The 20,518-nt window shown below is 40.4% G+C and overlaps 2 protein-coding genes across 2 annotated transcripts; both read left to right on the top strand.

Annotated features, from left to right (window-relative positions):
* The first annotated feature begins 17,001 nt into the window (after window positions 1-17,001).
* LOC138870419 (uncharacterized) lies at window positions 17,002-17,640 on the top strand. The gene has a single exon (XM_070148223.1). The coding sequence runs from the start codon at window positions 17,002-17,004 to the stop codon at window positions 17,638-17,640; it is 639 nt and encodes a 212-aa protein (XP_070004324.1).
* Window positions 17,641-19,116: 1,476 nt separating this feature from the next.
* LOC138870418 (uncharacterized) lies at window positions 19,117-19,602 on the top strand. Its single transcript, XM_070148222.1, has one exon. It carries the CDS (start codon window positions 19,117-19,119, stop codon window positions 19,600-19,602), a length of 486 nt encoding a protein of 161 aa, XP_070004323.1.
* Window positions 19,603-20,518: the final 916 nt, after the last annotated feature.

Genomic DNA, 20,518 nt, shown 5'->3' with positions numbered 1-20,518 from the left:
GTTAGTGAAAGATGTGAGCTGCTCAAGACATGGCTGAGATCACAAGCTTTGCATGTCCCATCTTGGTTTGAAAAGCTGAAGAAGATTGAACCAACACCTGCGGCTAACAAGCATCAAGATTCAGATCAGGGTCCGCATGAAAAACCAACCAAGACTCAAGATCAAGCTTCAGAAGACTCATAGATAGGAATCTTGTAACTCGTAGCTAATAGACTTAGTTAGTCTTTCATTTTTGATTTAGATGTAATAACGAGACCGCGGACCGGAACCTCAGCGGAACAGCACCTCGACCGACTCTCCACCTCGGTACTTCATCACCTCATTCACTTCTGAACTACATGTGACCTGATTCCTTTATAGCCAAGGATATGTAGGCAGCTCAGATATTAGGGCTCGGTCACATTCTCCTTTCTCTTAGTTTTTGGTCTCCTTAAATAAGGGTCGGGTCAAAAAACATGTCTAGTCATTCTTTGTCTGAAAACTTTTCGTGTTTCCAGTCAAAGAGGGGCAGCTGTAGACAGGTAATTTTTGACCCTCCCCAAGATTTTTTATATTTTAGCATGTAAATATTTAATTTAGGCCTAATATATCTATTTTAATTAATTTGACTCTTTTACTTTATTTTATTACAAGAAAATAAAAATTACAAAAAAATAGTTTCATTAATATTTTTGTAGTCATTTTTAATCTTGTAAAATACCAAAAAAATAGTTTATTTTAACAGTCATTCTTATTTTAACAACTATTTTACTTAATTAGGACTAATTAATAAATGAGGTCGTATTTTAGTCTCGTTTGCGGAGAAAGAATAAATCTTGGGTTCGAGCAACTCATTTTTAGGCCTAATTTTGGACCTAGCCCATAATTCCTAGGCCCATACCCCTAACTTAATCCCTACCCCTATATAATAGTACCTAATGCCTAAATAGTGACCTACACCTAAAAATCTTACCAATCCGCAGTTTTTCTGTAGATGGAGACTAACCTATACAAGAAATCGAAAATTTGAAGAAGAAAGGGCCGCTGAACAAAAAACGAACCCCCTGACTTCATCTTCCCTAGCCATCACTCCAAGCTATCAGCCGCAACCCCCACTTGAACCTAGCGACAACCCAGCTGACCACACAAAGAATGAGAAACGGCCTTTCCCCTTGATTCTTGGATCCATCTTCTTCCTCAATTCAAACATATAAACGCATACACATTTAGATATCATGGAAGCATTCTGCATTTTCTTTAATTCAAAGATCTAGAAAGTCAAGAACTTAAGAAATAGAAAATAAAAACACAAAAGGAAGGATCTTAAAGCTGGTTCAATTTCTACTTGTTTACACTAATTTTTTGGAATTACAAAGACTATTCGACCCGGAAAACAGAGAGAAAAACGCCCAAGCCTAGTCGAGTACGTCCGAGGTTGTTCGAATTCCGGCGAGCTTCGAAGTCGAGGTTCCGGAATCATGGTCTTGGTCAGCTTTTGGTTTTGAACAAACCGATTCAGATCCTTCTTGTTAAAGGTTATTTTTGCACTCTACTACTCTTCCTCGTTAAAACACTGTGTTGATGTTTCTTTTTTTGAATAGTCTTAAGTTGAATAAAATGCCACATTCTTAATGAGCATGTTATTGATTTTACTATGGAAAGCTACATTTGAAATTGTTAACTATAATAATTTCTGCTTAGTACTTCAAATTAGCAGCCGTGTAGTATCGTATATCCAAGAAAATATTTTTTTAATGTGGTTAAATTGAATGCACCTGGAGTGTAACATTTTTGTTTTTTTAATGTTATTACATTGTTAAATATGTAACTTGATCTCATTTTGCTTGATGGATGACTATGACTTATTGGGTTCAGTCATATAAACAACATCATTATAATTTATGGCCCTCAAAAAATTAGTTCAAACATCCTTTAAAAATAGACTTGAGGTGTGTCATGCCAAATAAAATCTCAAAATGTATGGCCCTCACTTAATTAATTTTAATCCTTAGAAATCGAGGCATGCCATTTAGTTGAATTTTCCATGGCCCTCGCAAATGTGAAAGAGCGTAGTTGCTTTAGACGCGCTATATAAAAATTACTTTCCAAAACTCGGGTGTGCATTTCATGTGACCCAAATCCAAATCTCAAAAACGTTAGATAAAATGTGTCGTGGATCGGAGGTGCATTTATGTGACGTGGTTCAAGATGTGTTTTGGATGATGTTGAATCTTTCCTAAAAAAAAACTTAATAAAAGCGGTTATAAAGTTAAAATTGAACCATAGGTTAAAACATGTTTTAAAATCAGATAAATAGGCCAAAAATAACAGTTGAGCGACCGTGCTAGAACCATGGAACTCGGGAATGCCTAACACCTTCTCCCGGGTTAACAGAATTCCTTACCGGATTTCTGTGTTTGCGGATTGTAAAACAGAGTCAATCTTTCCTCGATTCGGGATTTAAACCGGTGACTTGGGACACCATAAATTATCCCAAGTGGCGACTCTGATTCTTAAATAAATAATCCCGTTTCGATTGTCACTTTAATTGAAAAAACTCTCTTATACCCTACCGGGGGTGGTAAGAAGGAGGTGTAACAGACATATGTCGTGTACGAGAAAGATTGTGCGGCCTTATCGGCCTGTGTTTTGAGTTTATAAATGATTATGTTGGCCTATTAGTACTGTATGTCACATATTTATTATGATGTAATAAGAAAGATACGTTACGTTGGTACTCGGTTGAGTACGGTACCAGGTGCCCATCGTGGCCCATCGGTTTGGGTCGTGACAAAGTGGTATCAGAGCAGTCCTGTTCTAGGAAGTCTACAAGTCGTGTCTAGTAGAGTCTTGTTTATATATGTGTAGTGCACCACACTTATAAGCAGGAGGCTACAGGACATTTAGGACTGTCACTCTTTCTTCTTACTCTAGATCGTATGGTAGAGCTCACTTATAAGAATTCAAGTCCCAAACTTCTATTTGTAATAAGACGATGCCTACATTCAGAAAGACAATCGATAAGAGATATATCTATGGAATTATTGATTTAGAGGAACTCGATTTTGCATCTTACTTATAATAAGCAAATGTGAGGTCTTTAGCAAATCATGGGTGTACTGAAAGGTGTAAGCCTCTTGATAAGGGACCTTAAGGCAAGAATATTTATCCACCTTTATGGTAAAAGACAATGCTTTTAAGAAGTAAAAGAAGCAATGTGAAGAAGGGTACGAGGTGCCCAGTTAATGAAGATTATCGGTATTACAGTTTCGGCAGAAAAATATAAGCATTAAGAGTTACCCTCAATAGTAACAGAGATATGTACAATTGGCCGTACCCATCTCGGTTCCCAATGGGGGCTAACAAGTGTAGTTTAAGAAAAGGACGAAATATCAGGACCTGGCTGGGTTTAGAGTAAACCAAAATGGTGAATGGATTTTTTGTGTTAGTTGACATTTTCAAAAGATATTGCAAGTGTGCTAGTAGATCTCCTCGTGAGACACCTAGGTGGTGCACCCTAAATTATTAAAGCTAGATATGAGCATTGGAAGCCTTAAAGGAATAAATATTACCTTAGTGTGGCTCCCGCACCCGTAAAGAAAGAATGTTAGGCAATTGAAAGAGCCAAGGGATGGATCAAGGGGAGTCAAAGGCAAAAGAATGTTTTGTTCGAGTTTTTAGAATAAAGCAGTAAGCATAGATAATTAGCGGAAGATAAGAAGAGAGTTAATGAAGCATTATGAGTAAGATATGATACACAGATGATAACGGTAGGTCAAAAAAATGATGACAGTATTACAGAGTTTATAGTCAGGTGAAGGAAAGACAAAAGATGATAGTCCTTGAGATAATGAAAGAATATAGGTCATAAAGTCATAACCTCATTTCGAAAAATAAGTTTGCAACTCTAGCGCGATTACCAAGAGGAAAAGTTAGACCCCAGAGTAATAGGAATTAATATGGACTGGTGAATCAGATAAACTAAATATGAATTAGGGGCTGAGTGATTTGATAATAGTCAGCATCATGAGAATTTTAGATCATGTTCCGGCAATAATAGGATGGACAACAGAAGAAGATTCATGAGAAATTCAAAGAATGGTCATTTAGGAAGATGCTTCCCTAAAGCAAGCAATGTTAGCAAAGTTAAGCTTAAGGGACTGTATGTATTAGTTACATTAAGTGTCACCCTCGTGAGTAAGGGAATTTGTCATCCTTGGTACAGAAGGATTGTCATAAGGCAAGTAAGGATCATTGATGTCGAGAAACGATGCCAAAGATGAAGAGGTAAACCATCTATGGGTAGATCCTCGTGGCTTTAGCTCTTAGTACACCCCTAAAGGGAGGAATATGAAGTGATGTGACATTAAGTTAGAATTAAGTGGTTCTAGTGACTATGGAATGGTAAAAGAAGAATGCGATAAATGAAAGAGGAATGAGATGGCACTTATCCAAATATTATAGATACGCTACGATTCAAGAATATTATGAAAGCACGATGTAAAGGAGAGGAAGTAAAGATTCCTGCCCGAGATGTTATTAATAAATAAAGAGCCAGTGCGAGACGTAAGTTAAGACAAATGAAATAACCCAAGAAAAATTACGAGGAATATTGACATGAGAATGGGCCAACGAGTAGTTAGTAATTGGTCAGAAAGATCCTAGTTATGGCTAAACATGGAGTTACAGATGAGTCATCAGATTATGTAAGATAAACATAGTAGAACCCAACATGGAGAATTCATCCTCAAAGAATATCATTATAATACTTGAGATATATTAAAACAAGAGTCGGGGTAGTTAAAGATACTGTATGAGTATTACAAGGATAAAAGAAAGTGCCACTAGGAAAGCAGTCAAAATATCAGTTCAGAAGCAACCATACAAGCACAAGGGCATGGAAGTAAACAACTAAGGATGATTATAGGCAAGTAAGGACATCAAAAAGGTCCGTAGTAAGCTCACAGCTTTACGAGAGTCAAGGGTTCTCTCTAAGTGCTACAACAAAAGACTAGCTGAGGAGATAAGAAAGAAGGCTTCAACCTAAGCACAACGACCTAAACAAGAAATGATCGTGTAACAACAATTTCGCAACAACATTGTAAGAATTCCAAAGGAAAATGGCACCTGCCGTGGCTAATGAATGGGAAGTAAGAATTAAAAGTAATATTCGAGATCATATGAGTTGTATGAAAACTCTGCCACGTGTAGGAAATAATATAATCTAAGTATGGATGCAACAAGGGGACAAAAATACCAGGAAAAGTAATTGCCTACATTTAAAGAAAACTGAGATACAACGAAAGGAATTATTGATCAATGATCCATAGTTAGTTATGTGATGAATGCACTTACGATTTCAGAGTATTATCCATGCATCAACATATATGTTAACAATCATACAATCATAGAAAATTCCGATATAAGTTAAAACAAATAATTGAGCCTAGATCATAGACAAAGGATTGAATTGTCAGAAGATTTTATCATGAATATTCCATAGCGTCCATGAAGAGTTAAAGTAATAACTACCATGAACCACATATCGGGAAGTGCTTACGCCTACATAAAGGCTGATCAGAAAAAGGAAGAAACTAAAGAGATACATCAACGAAGTAAATCAGAAATCTGATTATTGGACCCTGAAAATTATAGAAATCGTGATTGAGAGCCTTGCAGAATCACTCTTACTATCAAAGGTACAAGAGAGATAATGCAGTAGCCATATTCTATAGCGGCTCTATGATAAAGTCAGTTAGAAGTGTCCCAACCTCATAAAAAATTAGTATGGAGCTCTTACGAGATTATGTAAAGAGGTGCATGTATTATAATAAAAGTTCAAGACATGAATGTGAATTATACCTATGTGGAGGAAAGGTCATGAAAAAGATAGAAGATGTGATGTGAGGCTTTAAGGAAAGTAAGGTAAATGTGAACAATGTACGAGATACTCAAAAGCAGAAGGTTGAGAATATTCCATACTTGGGATAGAAGGCTAGAAGCGCGGGGATTCAATATCCAGGAATGATAGCAGCGGCGTCAGTAGCATATCTTCCAGCCTATGGTCTAGGTATCAAAAAGCCTGATTTTGAGAGTAAAGGATAGTTAGAGATGATGTGATGTCTCGCTTGATATTCCATAACAACATAAGGAAATCTGTAGTGCAAGCAAGTTGAAGGAAGGCCACGAATAGAATAAATAGCTATATATAGGTCCCAAGCTAAAGTATAGTAGAGCGACAAAGTTTTAACGAAACATGAGTAAGGATGAGGAAAGGAAAGTGAAATGGTGACGAGAACGGATAAGTCCTTGGGATTAAAACCCATGTAAACAAGAAAGCTAATGGTTTTCTCTAAGTTATAGAAAGTTCACTATAGCCTGAATGAACTCAAAGGAGTCTAAGACTAATAACATTCAGAAGTGATGGAATGCTGCCCTGTTAATAGAATGAAGGTGTAATTATTATAGAAAACATATTGACGTTTGGGCCTTTGATTGAGTAATGATCTGACGAATAAAAGAAAGGGATCTCATGAATTGCACAAGATTAAAATACCCACGCAAGGTAAATCACATTAGGATGCTATGAGATACAGTTATGAAAGCAGGGTATCTCCCCAGGTGGAACAATCTAATCATTTCAGATGTTCCCCGATAAAACATGAATCCTAGCAACAATATTACATAAAAGGTTAAATTATCAGGGGTGGATTATGAATCAAAATTGAGGTGAATCAACATTGGATGGATAAAAGTTATAAAGTATGAGAAGAGATTAGGCCGCCATTCTTAAGATGAACAGTAAAATGGAAGAATTAGAGGGCATAGATTTATACGTATGGGATAAGCAATGAAAGTAACCTAGGATTTGGTAGCAAACCTCAGTAACGAGAAGTCGAGGTACGAGTTATGGTATAGTATGACCTATGTAGATGCAGTAAAGTCATACAAATGGATAACCAGGTCTATAAAATAAGATATAGCAATATTCGTAAGTTCGACAAAACAAAAACAAGCGAAGAACTTCAGGATTGGCTAAAAACTGGAGGAAAAAGGAGAGGAGAGTCGCATAAGCACACTTACAAGGCCAGTATCGTAGAAGCTGTATGATGGGAGGTAGCACCATTTATGAGATTGGAAGGAATTCGATCACAAGTCATGGCATAGGAAAGAGGCCTAAAGGGTGGGGGGATACCCTGGCCTTTGGACTTATTTATAGAAAAGTTGCCTAGATGGCAAGAGGATTACTAAAGTATTCACAAGAGCTATGGGATATGAGAGCGATAAGCACATCAATCAACATTCGAGGACGAATGTTCCAAAGGGGGGAATGATGTTACACCCTATATTTCTGTACATGAAAATACGCTATAAATAAATTAATGAGAGCCCGAAAGTGAGATGTCACGTTTCGCAGTATTAAGTTACGACGATGTTGCACCCTGAAGTATTGTACATTAAAATTTTGTTTTCAGTTAATCTATGTAAAACTCGGGGAAGAGATCATCTTAACTTTAACGTACTTACGCAATTAATAGCAAGCAATAAATAAGTGTTACGAAGAATAAGAGGGTACACGGATTAAAGAAAGCAAGTTCGTTGAAAGCGACCTATTTGGAATAAAATACGAGTCGAGCGATAATAACAAATAATTATGAACTAGTACCATGCCAGGTACCATATGACCACGGTAGTATAATATATAAAGTATATATGAAGTATTTTAAAAATAAGTAAAATTTAAAATAATGTGTGGTAATTTTTAAATTATGTGAGTAATTGATTAATTACCGAGTAACTGAACATTACCTAGTTAACTAATAAGTGAATAAAAACTTATAAAATATACCCATTTTACACATGGCACTAGGCCACCAAACAAGAAGATGATTCATAAGCCATTTATGTATAGGTGTTTAGTCTTACACCTAAGGTTTAAAATAAAGCTTAAAGTTAACAAAGATAAGACTTAAAAGTCTTATCTCTTTTCAAGGATAAGAACATATAACGTTAGGAACTCCTATTTTGGTTTGAAAGTTTGAAAACCCTTTTTGTTCAAAAACGTTAGAAGTTCCATTTTAAATAAAAGCAAAAACATTCCATTTTCAAAACCAAAAGCTTAGAAGCATTCCATTTTAAATCAAAGCAGAAACGTTCCATTTTCAAAACCAAAAGCTTAGAAGAAATTTCGTCCCAAACTTCAACAAATCAAAGCAGATTTCGTTCCTCAATTACAAAGCCTAGAAGCTTAATCTGATTTTAATTTCTATGTTCAATCCACGAAGGTTTCCAACGAAATATTATGCGGAGTTGTTTCTACTCCAGTTATGTTAAGGCTAAGCTTTTCCTTTATTTTGGCATGATCTCATCATTACACAAGTTTGATAACGAGGCATAAATAAAAATTCATATTCCGGAATTTACGTATATTTTGTTGTCTCGCAAGTTACGTATATTTTTCTAGTTTTGTAAGTTACAATATTCTCCTTATCAGGACTTTATATTCAATTGAGTATTTTCCTCTTCCAGTCAAGAGAGTAGAGAGTTTATATATATACAGTATTAAAGTATTTCCATTACTATCGAGCTATAATCGATGGGCAGGCCCTTATTGGGCAACCTTTGATCAGATGGTAGGTTATATACCGAGCCTTTTGTGGCTGAGCGCTTATGAGCGAGACCAGTTGGTTGAGATACAGAGCCTAGTATGGCCGAACGCTTATGAGAGAGCCTACTATGGCAAAGCAGTTATATATATACCGAGCCTACTGTTGACGAGCGCATATGAGCGAGCCCAGTTGGTTGAGATACAGAGCCTAGTATAGCCGAGCGCCTATGAGCGAGCCTACTATGGCATAGCAGTTATATATATATAAACACCAAGCCTTATAGGGCCGGACAATTATTTTATTCACTATATTGAGAGATTTGAGTCAGTATCAGCAGATGAGCATATCTTCAGATTTTCTTTGACTCTGAGTTATTTTCAGTTATTATATTATCAGTTCAGTTTTAGCTTTAGTATATTGCCTTACATACTCGGTACATTATTTTGCACTGACGTCCCTTTTGCCTGGGGACACTGCGTTTTATGCACGCAGGTTCTGATAGACAGGTCGAGAGCCCTCCAAGTAGGCTATCAGCTCAACGGAAGATGTTGGTGTGCTCCATTTGCTTCGGAGTTGCTTGTTTGGTTAGTATGATTTAGACGTGTATTGTTTGGTATGGCGGGACTCTGTACCAATCTTTATGACATTTATGTACTCTTAGAGGCTTGTAGACATATGTCATGTACGTGAAAGATTGTACGGACTTGTCGGCCTATTTTTGAATTTATAAATGATTTTGTTGGCCTATTAGGCCCGTATGTCACATATTTATGATGATGTAATAAGAAAGATACGTTACGTTGGTACTCGGTTGAGTAAGGTACCAGGTGCCCGTCGCAGCCCATCAGTTTGGGTCATGACATATGTTCTGCCCAGTCAAACCGCACCTGCGGTCCCAAAATCCGCTTTTGCGATGAAAACTCCACACTTGTGGAAGTCACTTAACTCACCTGGGGTCCCACCTATGCTCTAGGTCTCGCACCTGTGCAGGCGCCTTTGCGGCACAATGATCCGCTTCTACCGAAGCAGCCTACACCCCTCACTCGTTCACACTCCGCTTTTGCGTCCTCTTCGCTGCATCTACGACCTCGCAGGTGAGAAAACAACCTCGCACATGTGACCTCTGCCATTTCCTCCTTACCTGCTTCTAAGGCTCTCTTCCTCCCTTTGCGGACTCGCACCTGCGGTGCCCACTCCACACGTACGATTACACCAGCAGTCCTCAAACTTCAATAGCTCTTCAACTTCAAACCTTAGTCCGTTAACCACCCGAAATCAACCCGAAGTCCCCGGGACCTCAACCAAACATACCAACAAGTCTTAAAACCTCATACAAACTTAGTCGAACCCTCAAACCACCTCAAACAACTTCCAAAACACAAATCACACATAGATTCAAGCCTAATGAGGTTTGAAAATTTTAAATTCTACCAACGATGCCGAAACCTTTGAAATCACATTCCATTGACCTCAAATTTTGCACACAAGTCACAAATGACACCACGAACCTACTCCGACTTCCGAAATTCCAATTCGGCCCTGATATCAAAAAGTCCACTCCTGGTCAAACTTCCTAAAATTTCAAATTTCGCCATTTCAAGCCTAATTCCACTACGGACCTTCAAATTACAATCCAAACACACTCCTAAGTCCAAAATCACCCAACGGAGCTAACGAAACCATCAAAACTTCATTCCGGAGTCGTTTACGCATAAATTAACATTCGATCAGTCATTCCAACTAAACTTTCCATTATGAGACTAAGTGTCTCAAATCATTCCGATCCCAAACGACTAACCCGGTAAGTCATATAACAACTATAAAACACAATATGAGCAGAAAAATAAGGGAACATGGCCTCTCGAAACGACCGGCCGAGTCATTACATAATCATACCAAACTTCTTGTTCAAATACTTTGCCAGACGGATCCTCTACTTTGATCAATTAAAGGAGATGAACTATTACATCTATTTCTATCAAAACTCTAGCAAATGATATCCTCCCAGCCTTTGTCATACATTCATCAGCATAAATAGGATTTCCCAGTACACTACTAATCCTGCTAAGTGTTACCATTTCCCAACAGTTTAGTGGCAGGTTTGGAATTGCACCCACAATGAAATCATTCTCAATACTTCTTTATTGAAGTTAAAATCTGCTTCTCATGGCTTAATTATTATTGGCTTGTTGTTTATTGTATGGGGACCTGAATATAAGACTTCATTTCTGTCTTCCAAGGTATTGAACTTCATAACAAAATATATATCATTGTGTAAATAGATCTTTGGTTTAGCAGTAAAGTTCCATTGCTTACCTATGTACCTTTCTGGTGAACCCATGGATGGTGTAGCACCCACCACATACAAGATCATTGCCTGCTTCCATTTGCTGTCCCCTTTTATAGTTCCTCTGATTAATTTGAGAAATCTTTTCCCCTTCCATAGTCACTGGTGTTATATATGATAAACTCATTCCCTTGGATGCTAATCTATTGCCCGCAATAAGCTCGGCCAACTCAGTTCCTTATTAGCTGGTTTCCCCATCGGAGGCTCTATTTTCTTATTAGCATGTTCTTTATCAAAAATATTTCTCAGTAACATTTCTTTGATTGTTGAACACACTTCCAGTAATTTAATTTATTGGAATGCCCCCTTTAGCCCGAGTGTTTTGAATTGTTGTCGCAATAAAATGCTTTGAAGTACCTTCTGCAACAATCATCTGGTTACTACTAATTAGGGTTGTAGCAACACCAGTATTCTGATTACTCGAAGAGTTTCCTTTAACCCCAATGTTCTGGATAGTGGTAACTATTGGATACATCAATGTGCCTTCACTTGCAACAACACTTTGGTTATTGTCGGTTGGGTGTTTTGGGTATGCATGACAAATTTCATCTTCTCGGCAGTCGAATTAACAATTATAGGCGTGATTTTTAGCTCGGTTTGTCGATTAGCCGCTTCTGATGAAAAAGTCCTAGTCTGCTCTCCTTCGCCCAAGATTCCGCTAATGTCTGTTGATTCTATCACTAATTGACATCTCTAAGATTTTATATAGGTCCAAATTTGGACGACCACGGCCACTGACAAATACGACAAATGATGAGACCCTTACGACACAACGTTCTGTGGTCGTTGAAGGTGGCGACTACTAATAGCGATTAGAAGATGCACGAAATTTGTAGTAGTATAGGTGCAACAGGAGGCAACGCGAATATACTTTCGAATATTCTCTATGTCACATCTTTTAAGGTTCAAGAGGGGGTTGCCCCTTATAAAAAGAAGGGGAAGACTTTGTAAAAAGGGGATCGATATATCTTACTGACTTTGGTCTAAGAGCATCCATTGCAATATCTTTCTACTTTCAAAGCTGTCATATTTACACTTAATCATTTGGTTTCATGATATTTAGAAACATTATTCATCTTGTTCATCCCTTGCCTCTTTCAATCTAGAGTTTATTATACTTGGCTGAGATTTACCTCTTCATCTTCTTTAATTGATTTAATAAAAAAGGTTTCAATATCTTTTGGGTCAAACAATTTGGCCCCGTCTGTGGGGATTTCTTTAGCTAAGATTTTAGTTTCATCTACACTCCTGAAAGGGATAATCACCTCTTCCTAGCTTGGTACTAACCAACAATGGTAAGGAAAGGAGATGCAAGCCAAAAAGAAATAGTAGGCGTCACAACCAACCTCCTAGACACCATCAATGAAGATAGTAGAGAGGACAACAAAAATGAAACACCAAACACCACACCTGAGGGGAGACACTTCACCTTCCCCACACGAAAGCATGACTGCTTCACGCGAGAGGGAAGCCTCCACATCTGCAACAGGAGAGGCACCACCGACAGTAAGAAGACTGCTGGAAGAATGGCTAACAAGTACTCTAAACACCATACTTGATAAACCTAGCCAAAGGGATGACAGGAATGTTGCACATGCAATTGTCACGATAAACGCTGATGAGCAAGACGCCCTACGTACAGGTAACACTTATGTTGCTAATGACGCATGCAATGATACGCTTGCAGCTGTTTTAAATAAAATAAAGGAGATGAAAAATAAGAATAAGGCACTTCGTGACCAAATGAAGGAACACCAAGAGAGAGTTGACAAAATACCAGGCGCTCCAAAGTTGCTGCCAAAACGCGATGTTGGTCGATTCATCGAGCAACCATATAGTGAAGAAGCAACCCCCTACACCATTCCAAAGACCTTCAAAATGCCGCCATACTTAAAGATATATGATGGCACTACCAATCCAGAAGACCATATCATCCACTACGTTACAGCTATAAAAGGTAACGATCATTCAAAAGAGCAGGTACTATCGCTACTATTGAAAAAGTTCGGCAAAACCCTAACAGGGGGAGCCTTGACATGGTACTCTCAACTACCGGCACGCTCGATAGCAACGTTTGAGGAAATGGCAGACAAATTCGTCACCGCCATGCATGAGCCAAAAAAGCAGAAGCTAGGGTAAATGATATATTTGCCGTAAGACAGATGCACGGCGAGGGACTCAGGGATTTCTTAGCTCGGTTCAACAGGGTGAGAATGAGCTTGCCGAATGTGTCAGAAGGAATGGCAGTAGCAGCCTTCCAGAATGGATTAAATAGAAACGGGTCGAGAGTGACCAGAAAATTGCTAAGCAGACTCATGAAATACCCTCCAACTACTTGGGAAGAAATCCGTAACGCCTACTGCGCCAATGTACGAGCCGACGAGGATGACCTCAATGGTTCGACCCAACGGTTGACATCACTTCAAACTGAAGCAAGGAAAGATCGTCGCAATGATGGTCGAAGAGATCAGTTGGGGCCCCGCCTCGATCGATAAAGGCATTAGCCCTAAGTCAGGACGTTTGCCCCGCCTCCACCGTGGCACACAGATGCTCCTCCTCGACATACAACACCATATCAACACGAGAAAGTTGTTCCTTCACTCTTATCCGCTCACAATTTTTATGTTTCTCCTTTAGAAATAGTGTACGCCCTAGAAAAACTTTGTCCAAAGGTGAAATGGCCGCAAAAGATGAGGTCAGACCCCATCACTCGGAAGTCGAGCGCTTTCTACGAATTTCACTAAGAAAGGGGTAACAAAACCGAAGATTGCATAGGACTACGACAAGAAGTAGTACGAATGTTAAGCCAGGGACATCTGCAAGAGTTGTTGAGTGATCAAGGATGGGCTAACTTCGCCTGCGGACGTGAACAGCCCTAGGGACCTCCAAAACCACCTTCTCCCACTTGCACTATACAGATGATCATCGGCGGGGGCGATGGCGTAGCAATCAATCATGTCAAGTTCACTACCACACATATACTCAAATGATCAATCACCCATGAATGATATGATGACCTCGAAGATAGTATCATCTTCGATAAGTCAGATGCGACAGTTTGTCTTTCCCTCACTATAATGCTCTTGTTATCACTTTACATATTGCAGATACTGATGTAAAACGAATAATGGTAGATGACGAGAGCCGCACGTGTATTATCCATCCTCGAGTCCTCGTGCAGATGAGACTCGAAGGCAGAATAATACCACACTGCATAACGCTAACAGGTTTTAATAATGTAGTTGAACGGACTTCTGGAGAGATAGTTCTACCCATCCTAGCTAGATGAGTCACCCTAGAAACGATGTTCACGCCATGAACCAGGAAACAACTTACAATGCCATCATAGGGCGCCCGTGGATACACACCATGCGATTGGTCCCTTCCAGTCTCTATCAAGTGATCAAGTTTCCTACCCCATGGAGAATATTCAACATTCGAGGATAGCAACGCACGACAAAAAAATGCTATCGCATCGCCCAAGATTGTGCACACACCCAACAACTCTAAGGAGCAAATGTGGAAGCATAGCAGTGAGCGATGTCGGGAGCCAAACTTGACGTACAGACAAATGTTATAAAGGACCCCAACAACGTGTAATCATCCGACTCAATGATAGAAAATCTTGATCCTGTCCCGCTAGACGCCAACGACAGCACAAAAAAGATTTATATCAGGCACAACCTCTCGGAACCAGGTAAGTTTCATAAGTTCTTGACTGACCATGCCAATCTATTTGCCTTCTCCATGTAGATATTCTAGGAATCCCAAAGGATATCACCAAACACAAGTTAAATGTCGACCCCCTTTACCCGCCGGTACGACAAATAAGAAGGAAGTTCAATGCCGCGATCAACGAAGCCGTCAGCGAAGAAGTCGATAAGCTGCTCGCAAATAGCTCCGTCTGAGAGTCAAAATACCCTTAGTGGGTCACCTATGTGGTCATGGTGAAAAAGAAAAAATGAAAAGTGGCAGATGTGTGTAGATTTCATGGACCTAAGCAAGGCATGTCCAAAAGATTCTTTTCCATTGCCACACATCGACCAGCTCATCGATGCAACAGCAGGACACGAGTTGCTAATCTTCTTGGATGCCTACTCGGGTTACAACCAAATACTCATAGAAGAAGAAGACCAGGAGAAAACCATTTTCATCACTCACCAAGGAACGTATTGCTATAAGGTTATGCCGTTCAGACTAAAGAATGCAGGGGCGACGTATCAGAGTTTGGTCACTAAAATGTTCAAAAACAAACTCGGTAAAATAATGGAAGTATACATCGATGAAATTCTAGTTAAGTCGGAAAGGAAAGAAGACAATATCGACCATGTAAAGGAAGCCTTTGACATATTAAGACGGGACGACATAAAATTGAACCACAAAAAATGAACGTTTGGCGTAAGCTCGGGAAATTTCCTCAATTTCCTGGTATCACAAAGAGGCATCGAGGTCAACCCAGAACAGATTAAGGCCATCGAAGGAATACCAGAAACACTGACCAGAAAAAGCAGGTACAAAAATTGATGTGACGAATAGCCGCCTTGTCGAGCTTTTTCTCACGGTCATCGGATAGATGCGATAAATTCTTTAATGTATTAAGGAAAGACAATGGACATTAGTAGAATTCAGAATGTGTCGATGCCCTAAGGAAACTAAGAGCATACTTGTCTTCGCCACCTTTACTCGCCAAAGCAGATCCAGGCGAGTGCCTCCTAGTCTACCTAGCCGTATCCGCAGTCATGGTAAGTGCAGTTCTAGTCTGAGAAAATAGAGGTACGCAATCTTCAATTTACTATATCAGCAAAACCTTAATCGACGCCGAAATAAGGTACCCCTACCTTGAAAAACTGGCTCTAGCGCTAGTCGTAGCTTCACGAAAACTTAGACCATATTTTTAGTGCCACCCCATAAAGGTGGTGACAACCTTTCCTCTCAGGAGTATCCTGCACAAACCCAAATTATCGGGTCGGCTAGCCAAATGGACTATAGAACTGATCAAGGATGATATAACATATCAACCACGAACCACAATAAAGTTGCAAGTGCTCGCCGATTTCGTCGCCGATTTCAGTGTAGAGATACTGCCCGAAGTCGAGCAAGAAGCACTTTGCACTTCATCTGAACGACCCAACCTCTGGATCCTCTACACTGATGGCACATCCAACGTATTGGGATCGGGACTGGGACTCGTACTCGAAATCCCAACGGGCGAAGTAATTCACCAATCTGTACGATGCCCTAAAATGAGTAACAATGAGGCCTGAAATTGGCCCTCAAGTATGGTGCTGGGCGGGTCATCCTACGCTGCGATTCTCAACTCGTTGTAAATCAAGTTACCAGGACTTTCAAGATTAAGGAGCATAGGTTGCAGAAATAACATACCAAAATCCACAAACTGCTGGCAGAATTTGACGAATGCCAATTTGACCAAATACCCCGAGCCCAAAACATCAAAGCAAATGGTCTCGCCAAGATGGCAGTAGCGACTAAAAACATTACCAAGGAGAACGTGGTCACCCTCCTCCACTCATCAAAAGACCAAGTTAAGGTACATTCTATAAATTTAACTTGGAACTGGTGTAATCGCATCATATCATATCTACAGGCACGAACACTCCCACAAGATAAAAAAAGCCAAAAAGCTCTGAATACAAACAGCTAGATACAGTCTCATAAACCACGACCTTTACAAAAGGACGTTCAATGGCCCATTAGCCAAATGCCTTGGACCAAATCAGACAAGGCGTGTGCTCAAAGAGGTACACGAAGGCCACTGTGGTGCCCATACAGGCAACCAAGCCCTCGTTATGTGTCTTATTCGTGCAGGATACTACTTGCCCACTATGAAAAAAAGAGGCCGCGGAGTACGTCAAGAAATGTAAGCAATGCCAAAAATACGCCCAGTCTATCGCATAGTCTTCAGCCAGTGCACCGCCGTCAGGGCCCAACCAACAGCAGTGTAGTTGTTTCAAGCCCGGTCAGGGCAGCAGGGGATCCCATCAATGGGGTCGGTCAGGAGAGAGGTTCCAGTAGCAACAAAGGTCCCCATGCCCTAGGTGCGGGAAGATGCACTCAGGTATTTGCTATCTAGAGTTACCTATATGTTATGGATGTGGGATGAGGGGTCATATTCAGAGACATTGTCGTGTATACCGCCAGGGAGCGGGTAGGGGCACAACTCAGTCATCCAGCCATGTAGCTGCTACATCTTCAGCCCCCTCCCCAACTCGAGGTACCCCAGCACCCATAGGGCGTGGTGCAGCTAGGGGTGGAGCGCAGAGTTCAGGAGGACCCAACCGGTTTTATGCTATGAGTGGTCACCAGACTACAGAGGCTTCTCCAGATGTTGTTACAGGTATTCTGACTGTCCAATCTCATGATGTGTATGCATTTATTGACCCTGGTTCCACCTTCTCCTATATTACCCCTTTTGTTGATATGGGATTCGGGATAGAGACGGACCAGCTTCATGAGCCCTTTTTGGTGTCTACCCCAGTTGGTGAGTCTATTACAACTGCTCGGGTTTATAGGGGATGTTTTGTTACAGTATGGGGTAGGGATACCGCGGCCGATCTTATTGAGTTAGGGATGGTTGACTTTGATGTAATAATGGGAATGGATTGGCTTTATTCATGCTTTGCCAAACTTGATTATCGGACTAGAACTATTAGGCTTGAATTTCCTAATGAGCCCGTTATTAAATGAAAGCGAGATAATGTAGTGCCTAGAGGTCGGTTTATTTCCTACCCTAAGGCCGCGAAGATAATCAAGAAGGGGTGTATCTATCATCTAGTTCGGGTCACGGACACCAATGCCAAGGCGCTTAGCCTTGAGTCTGTACCAGTTGTGAATGAATTTCCGGATGTCTTTTCAAATGAACTCCCTAGGATTCCACCGGATAGGGAGATTGATTTTGGGATCGATGTGATACCAGGAACGCAACCTACATCAATTCCACCTTACAGAATGGCACCGGCAGAACTGAAAGAGCTAAATGAACAATTGAAGGATTTGCTACAAAAGGGTTTTATCTGGCCGAGTGTGTCACCATGGGTTGCACCGATCTTGTTTGTAAGGAAGAAAGATGGGTCGTTGCGAATGTGTATTGACTACCGACAACTCAACAAAGTCACAATCAAAAACAAATATCCTCTGCCAAGAATAGATGACTTATTTGACCAACTGCAAGGTGCTACATGTTTCTCAAAGATTGACTTGCGGTCGGGGTACCATCAATTGAAGATAAGGGAGCAGGATATTCTAAAAACAGCCTTTTGAACCCGGTATGGGCACTTTGAATTTATGGTAATGTCTTTTGGGCTAACAAATGCCCCGCCAACTTTCATGGATCTTATGAATCGTGTCTTCAAGCCCTTTCTAGACTCCTTTGTGATATTGCTTATTGATGATATTCTTGTGTATTCCTAGAGTCGGGAGGACCACGCTGGGCATCTCAGGGCAATTTTGCAGACTCTTCATCAACATCAATTGTATGCGAAATTATCAAAATGTGAATTTTGGCTTGAATCTGTCGCGTTCTTGGGTCATGTCATTTTCGGGGAACGAATTATGGTTGATCCTCAACAGATTGCGGCAGTGAAGAATTGGCCTAGACCTACCACTCCAACTAAAATCCGTAGTTTCTTGGGTTTAGCTAGGTACTACAGGAACTTTGTGGAGGGGTTTTCTACTCTTGCCTCTCCATTGACTAAATTAACGTAGAAAGCAGTTATATTCCAGTGGTTCGATGCTTGTGAAAAGAGTTTCCAAGAATTGAAGTCAAGATTGACAACAACACCGGTGTTAGCCCTGCTAGAGGGTACAAAGGGGTTTGTAGTGTATTGCGATGCTTCGAGAGTCAGGCTTGGGTGTGTGTTAATGCAACACGGCAAGGTTATAGCCTATGCTTCTAGGCAACTCAAGAATCATAAGAAGAACTATCCAACCCATGACTTAGAACTAGCAGCAGTGGTGTTTGCGCTAAAGATTTGGCGACATTATTTGTATGGGGTCCATGTGGATGTATTTACGGATCATAAAAGCCTTCAATATATTTTCAAGCAGAAAGAGTTGAATTTGAGGCAAAGAAGATGGCTAGAGTTACTCAAGGACTATGACATTGATATTCTCTATCACCCGGGAAAGGCTAATGTTGTGGCAGATGCACTTAGTCGAAAATCCATGGGAAGTTTAGCTCATTTGGAGGCCCATCAAAGTCCGTTGGCCAGGGAGGTTCACCAGTTGGCTAGTTTGGGAGTTCGCCTTAGGGAATCTAATGAAGGAGGGGTAATTGTGCAGAATAGGGCTGAATCATCGCTTGTGGCAGAGGTGAAAGAGAAGCAATTTGTGGATCCGTTGTTAGCACAACTGAAAGGGGGGATTCTTAAACACAAAACCACAACTTTTTCCTTGGGCATGAATGATGGTACCCTACGGTACCAAAACCGCCTATGTGTTCCTGATATCGATGGTCTTCGGGAAAGGATCATGGTAGAAGCTCACACTTCCAAGTATTCCGTGCACCTAGATTCCACGAAAATGTATCATTATCTCAAGGAAATTTATTGGTGGAATAACATGAAGAAAGATGTGGCAAACTTTGTGGAAAAATGTCCGAGTTGTCAGCAAGTAAAGGCCGAACACCAAAGGCCCGGTGGATTGTCTTAAAGCATAGAAATTCCTATTTGAAAATGGGAGAGGATCAACATGGATTTTGTGGTAGGGTTACCACGCACTCCGCGCAAGTTCAACTCAATTTGGGTGATTGTTGATCGACTCACAAAGTCAGCACACTTCCTGCCAATCAAATCTACCGACACAGCGGAACGATATGCTTAGTTGTACATTAAAGAAATAGTCAGGTTACATGGCACTCTAGTCTCAATCATTTCAGATCGAGGGGCTCAGTTCACGGCCAACTTTTAGAAGAAGTTTCAGCAAGGTTTGGGTACGCAGGTAAATCATAGCACAACTTTTCATCCACAAACCGATGGTCAAGCAGAGCGGACTATTCAGGCGTTTGAAGACATGTTGCACGCTTGTACTCTTGATTTCAAGGGTAGTTGGGATGACCATTTTCCACTCATAGAATTTGCTTACAACAACAGCTTCCACGCTAGTATCCAGATGGCACCATTCGAAGCACTGTATGGTAGGAGATGTAGGTCTCCCATTGGGTGGTTCAAGGTTGGGGAAGCGGAATTGATAGGGCCGGACCTCGTGCATCAGGCCATGGAGAAAGTTAAGATTATTAAGGAGAGATTGAAAACTGCTCAGAGTCGCCAAAAATCCTATTCAGATGTGTGTCGCAGAGATTTAGAGTTCAAAGAAGATGATTGGGTATTTCTGAAGGTTTCCCCTATGAAGGGCATCATGCTATTTGGAAATAAGGGAAAATTGAGTCCGAGGTATGTCGGACCATACAGAATCGTTCAGAGGATTGGTCAGGTGGCATACAAGCTCGAGCTTCCACCTGAAATGTCATTAGTACACCTGGTCTTTCATGTGTCCATGTTGGGGAAGGTAGTGGGAGATCCATCCACTATTGTGCCAGTTGAAACTATGGAGGTAAATGAAGAACTGT

Source organism: Nicotiana sylvestris, chromosome 6, assembly GCF_000393655.2.
Source record: "Nicotiana sylvestris chromosome 6, ASM39365v2, whole genome shotgun sequence".
Classification (NCBI taxonomy): domain Eukaryota; kingdom Viridiplantae; phylum Streptophyta; class Magnoliopsida; order Solanales; family Solanaceae; genus Nicotiana; species Nicotiana sylvestris.
The sequence above is the reverse complement of the archived record's forward strand: the minus strand, read 5'-3'. Positions and strand labels throughout refer to the sequence as shown.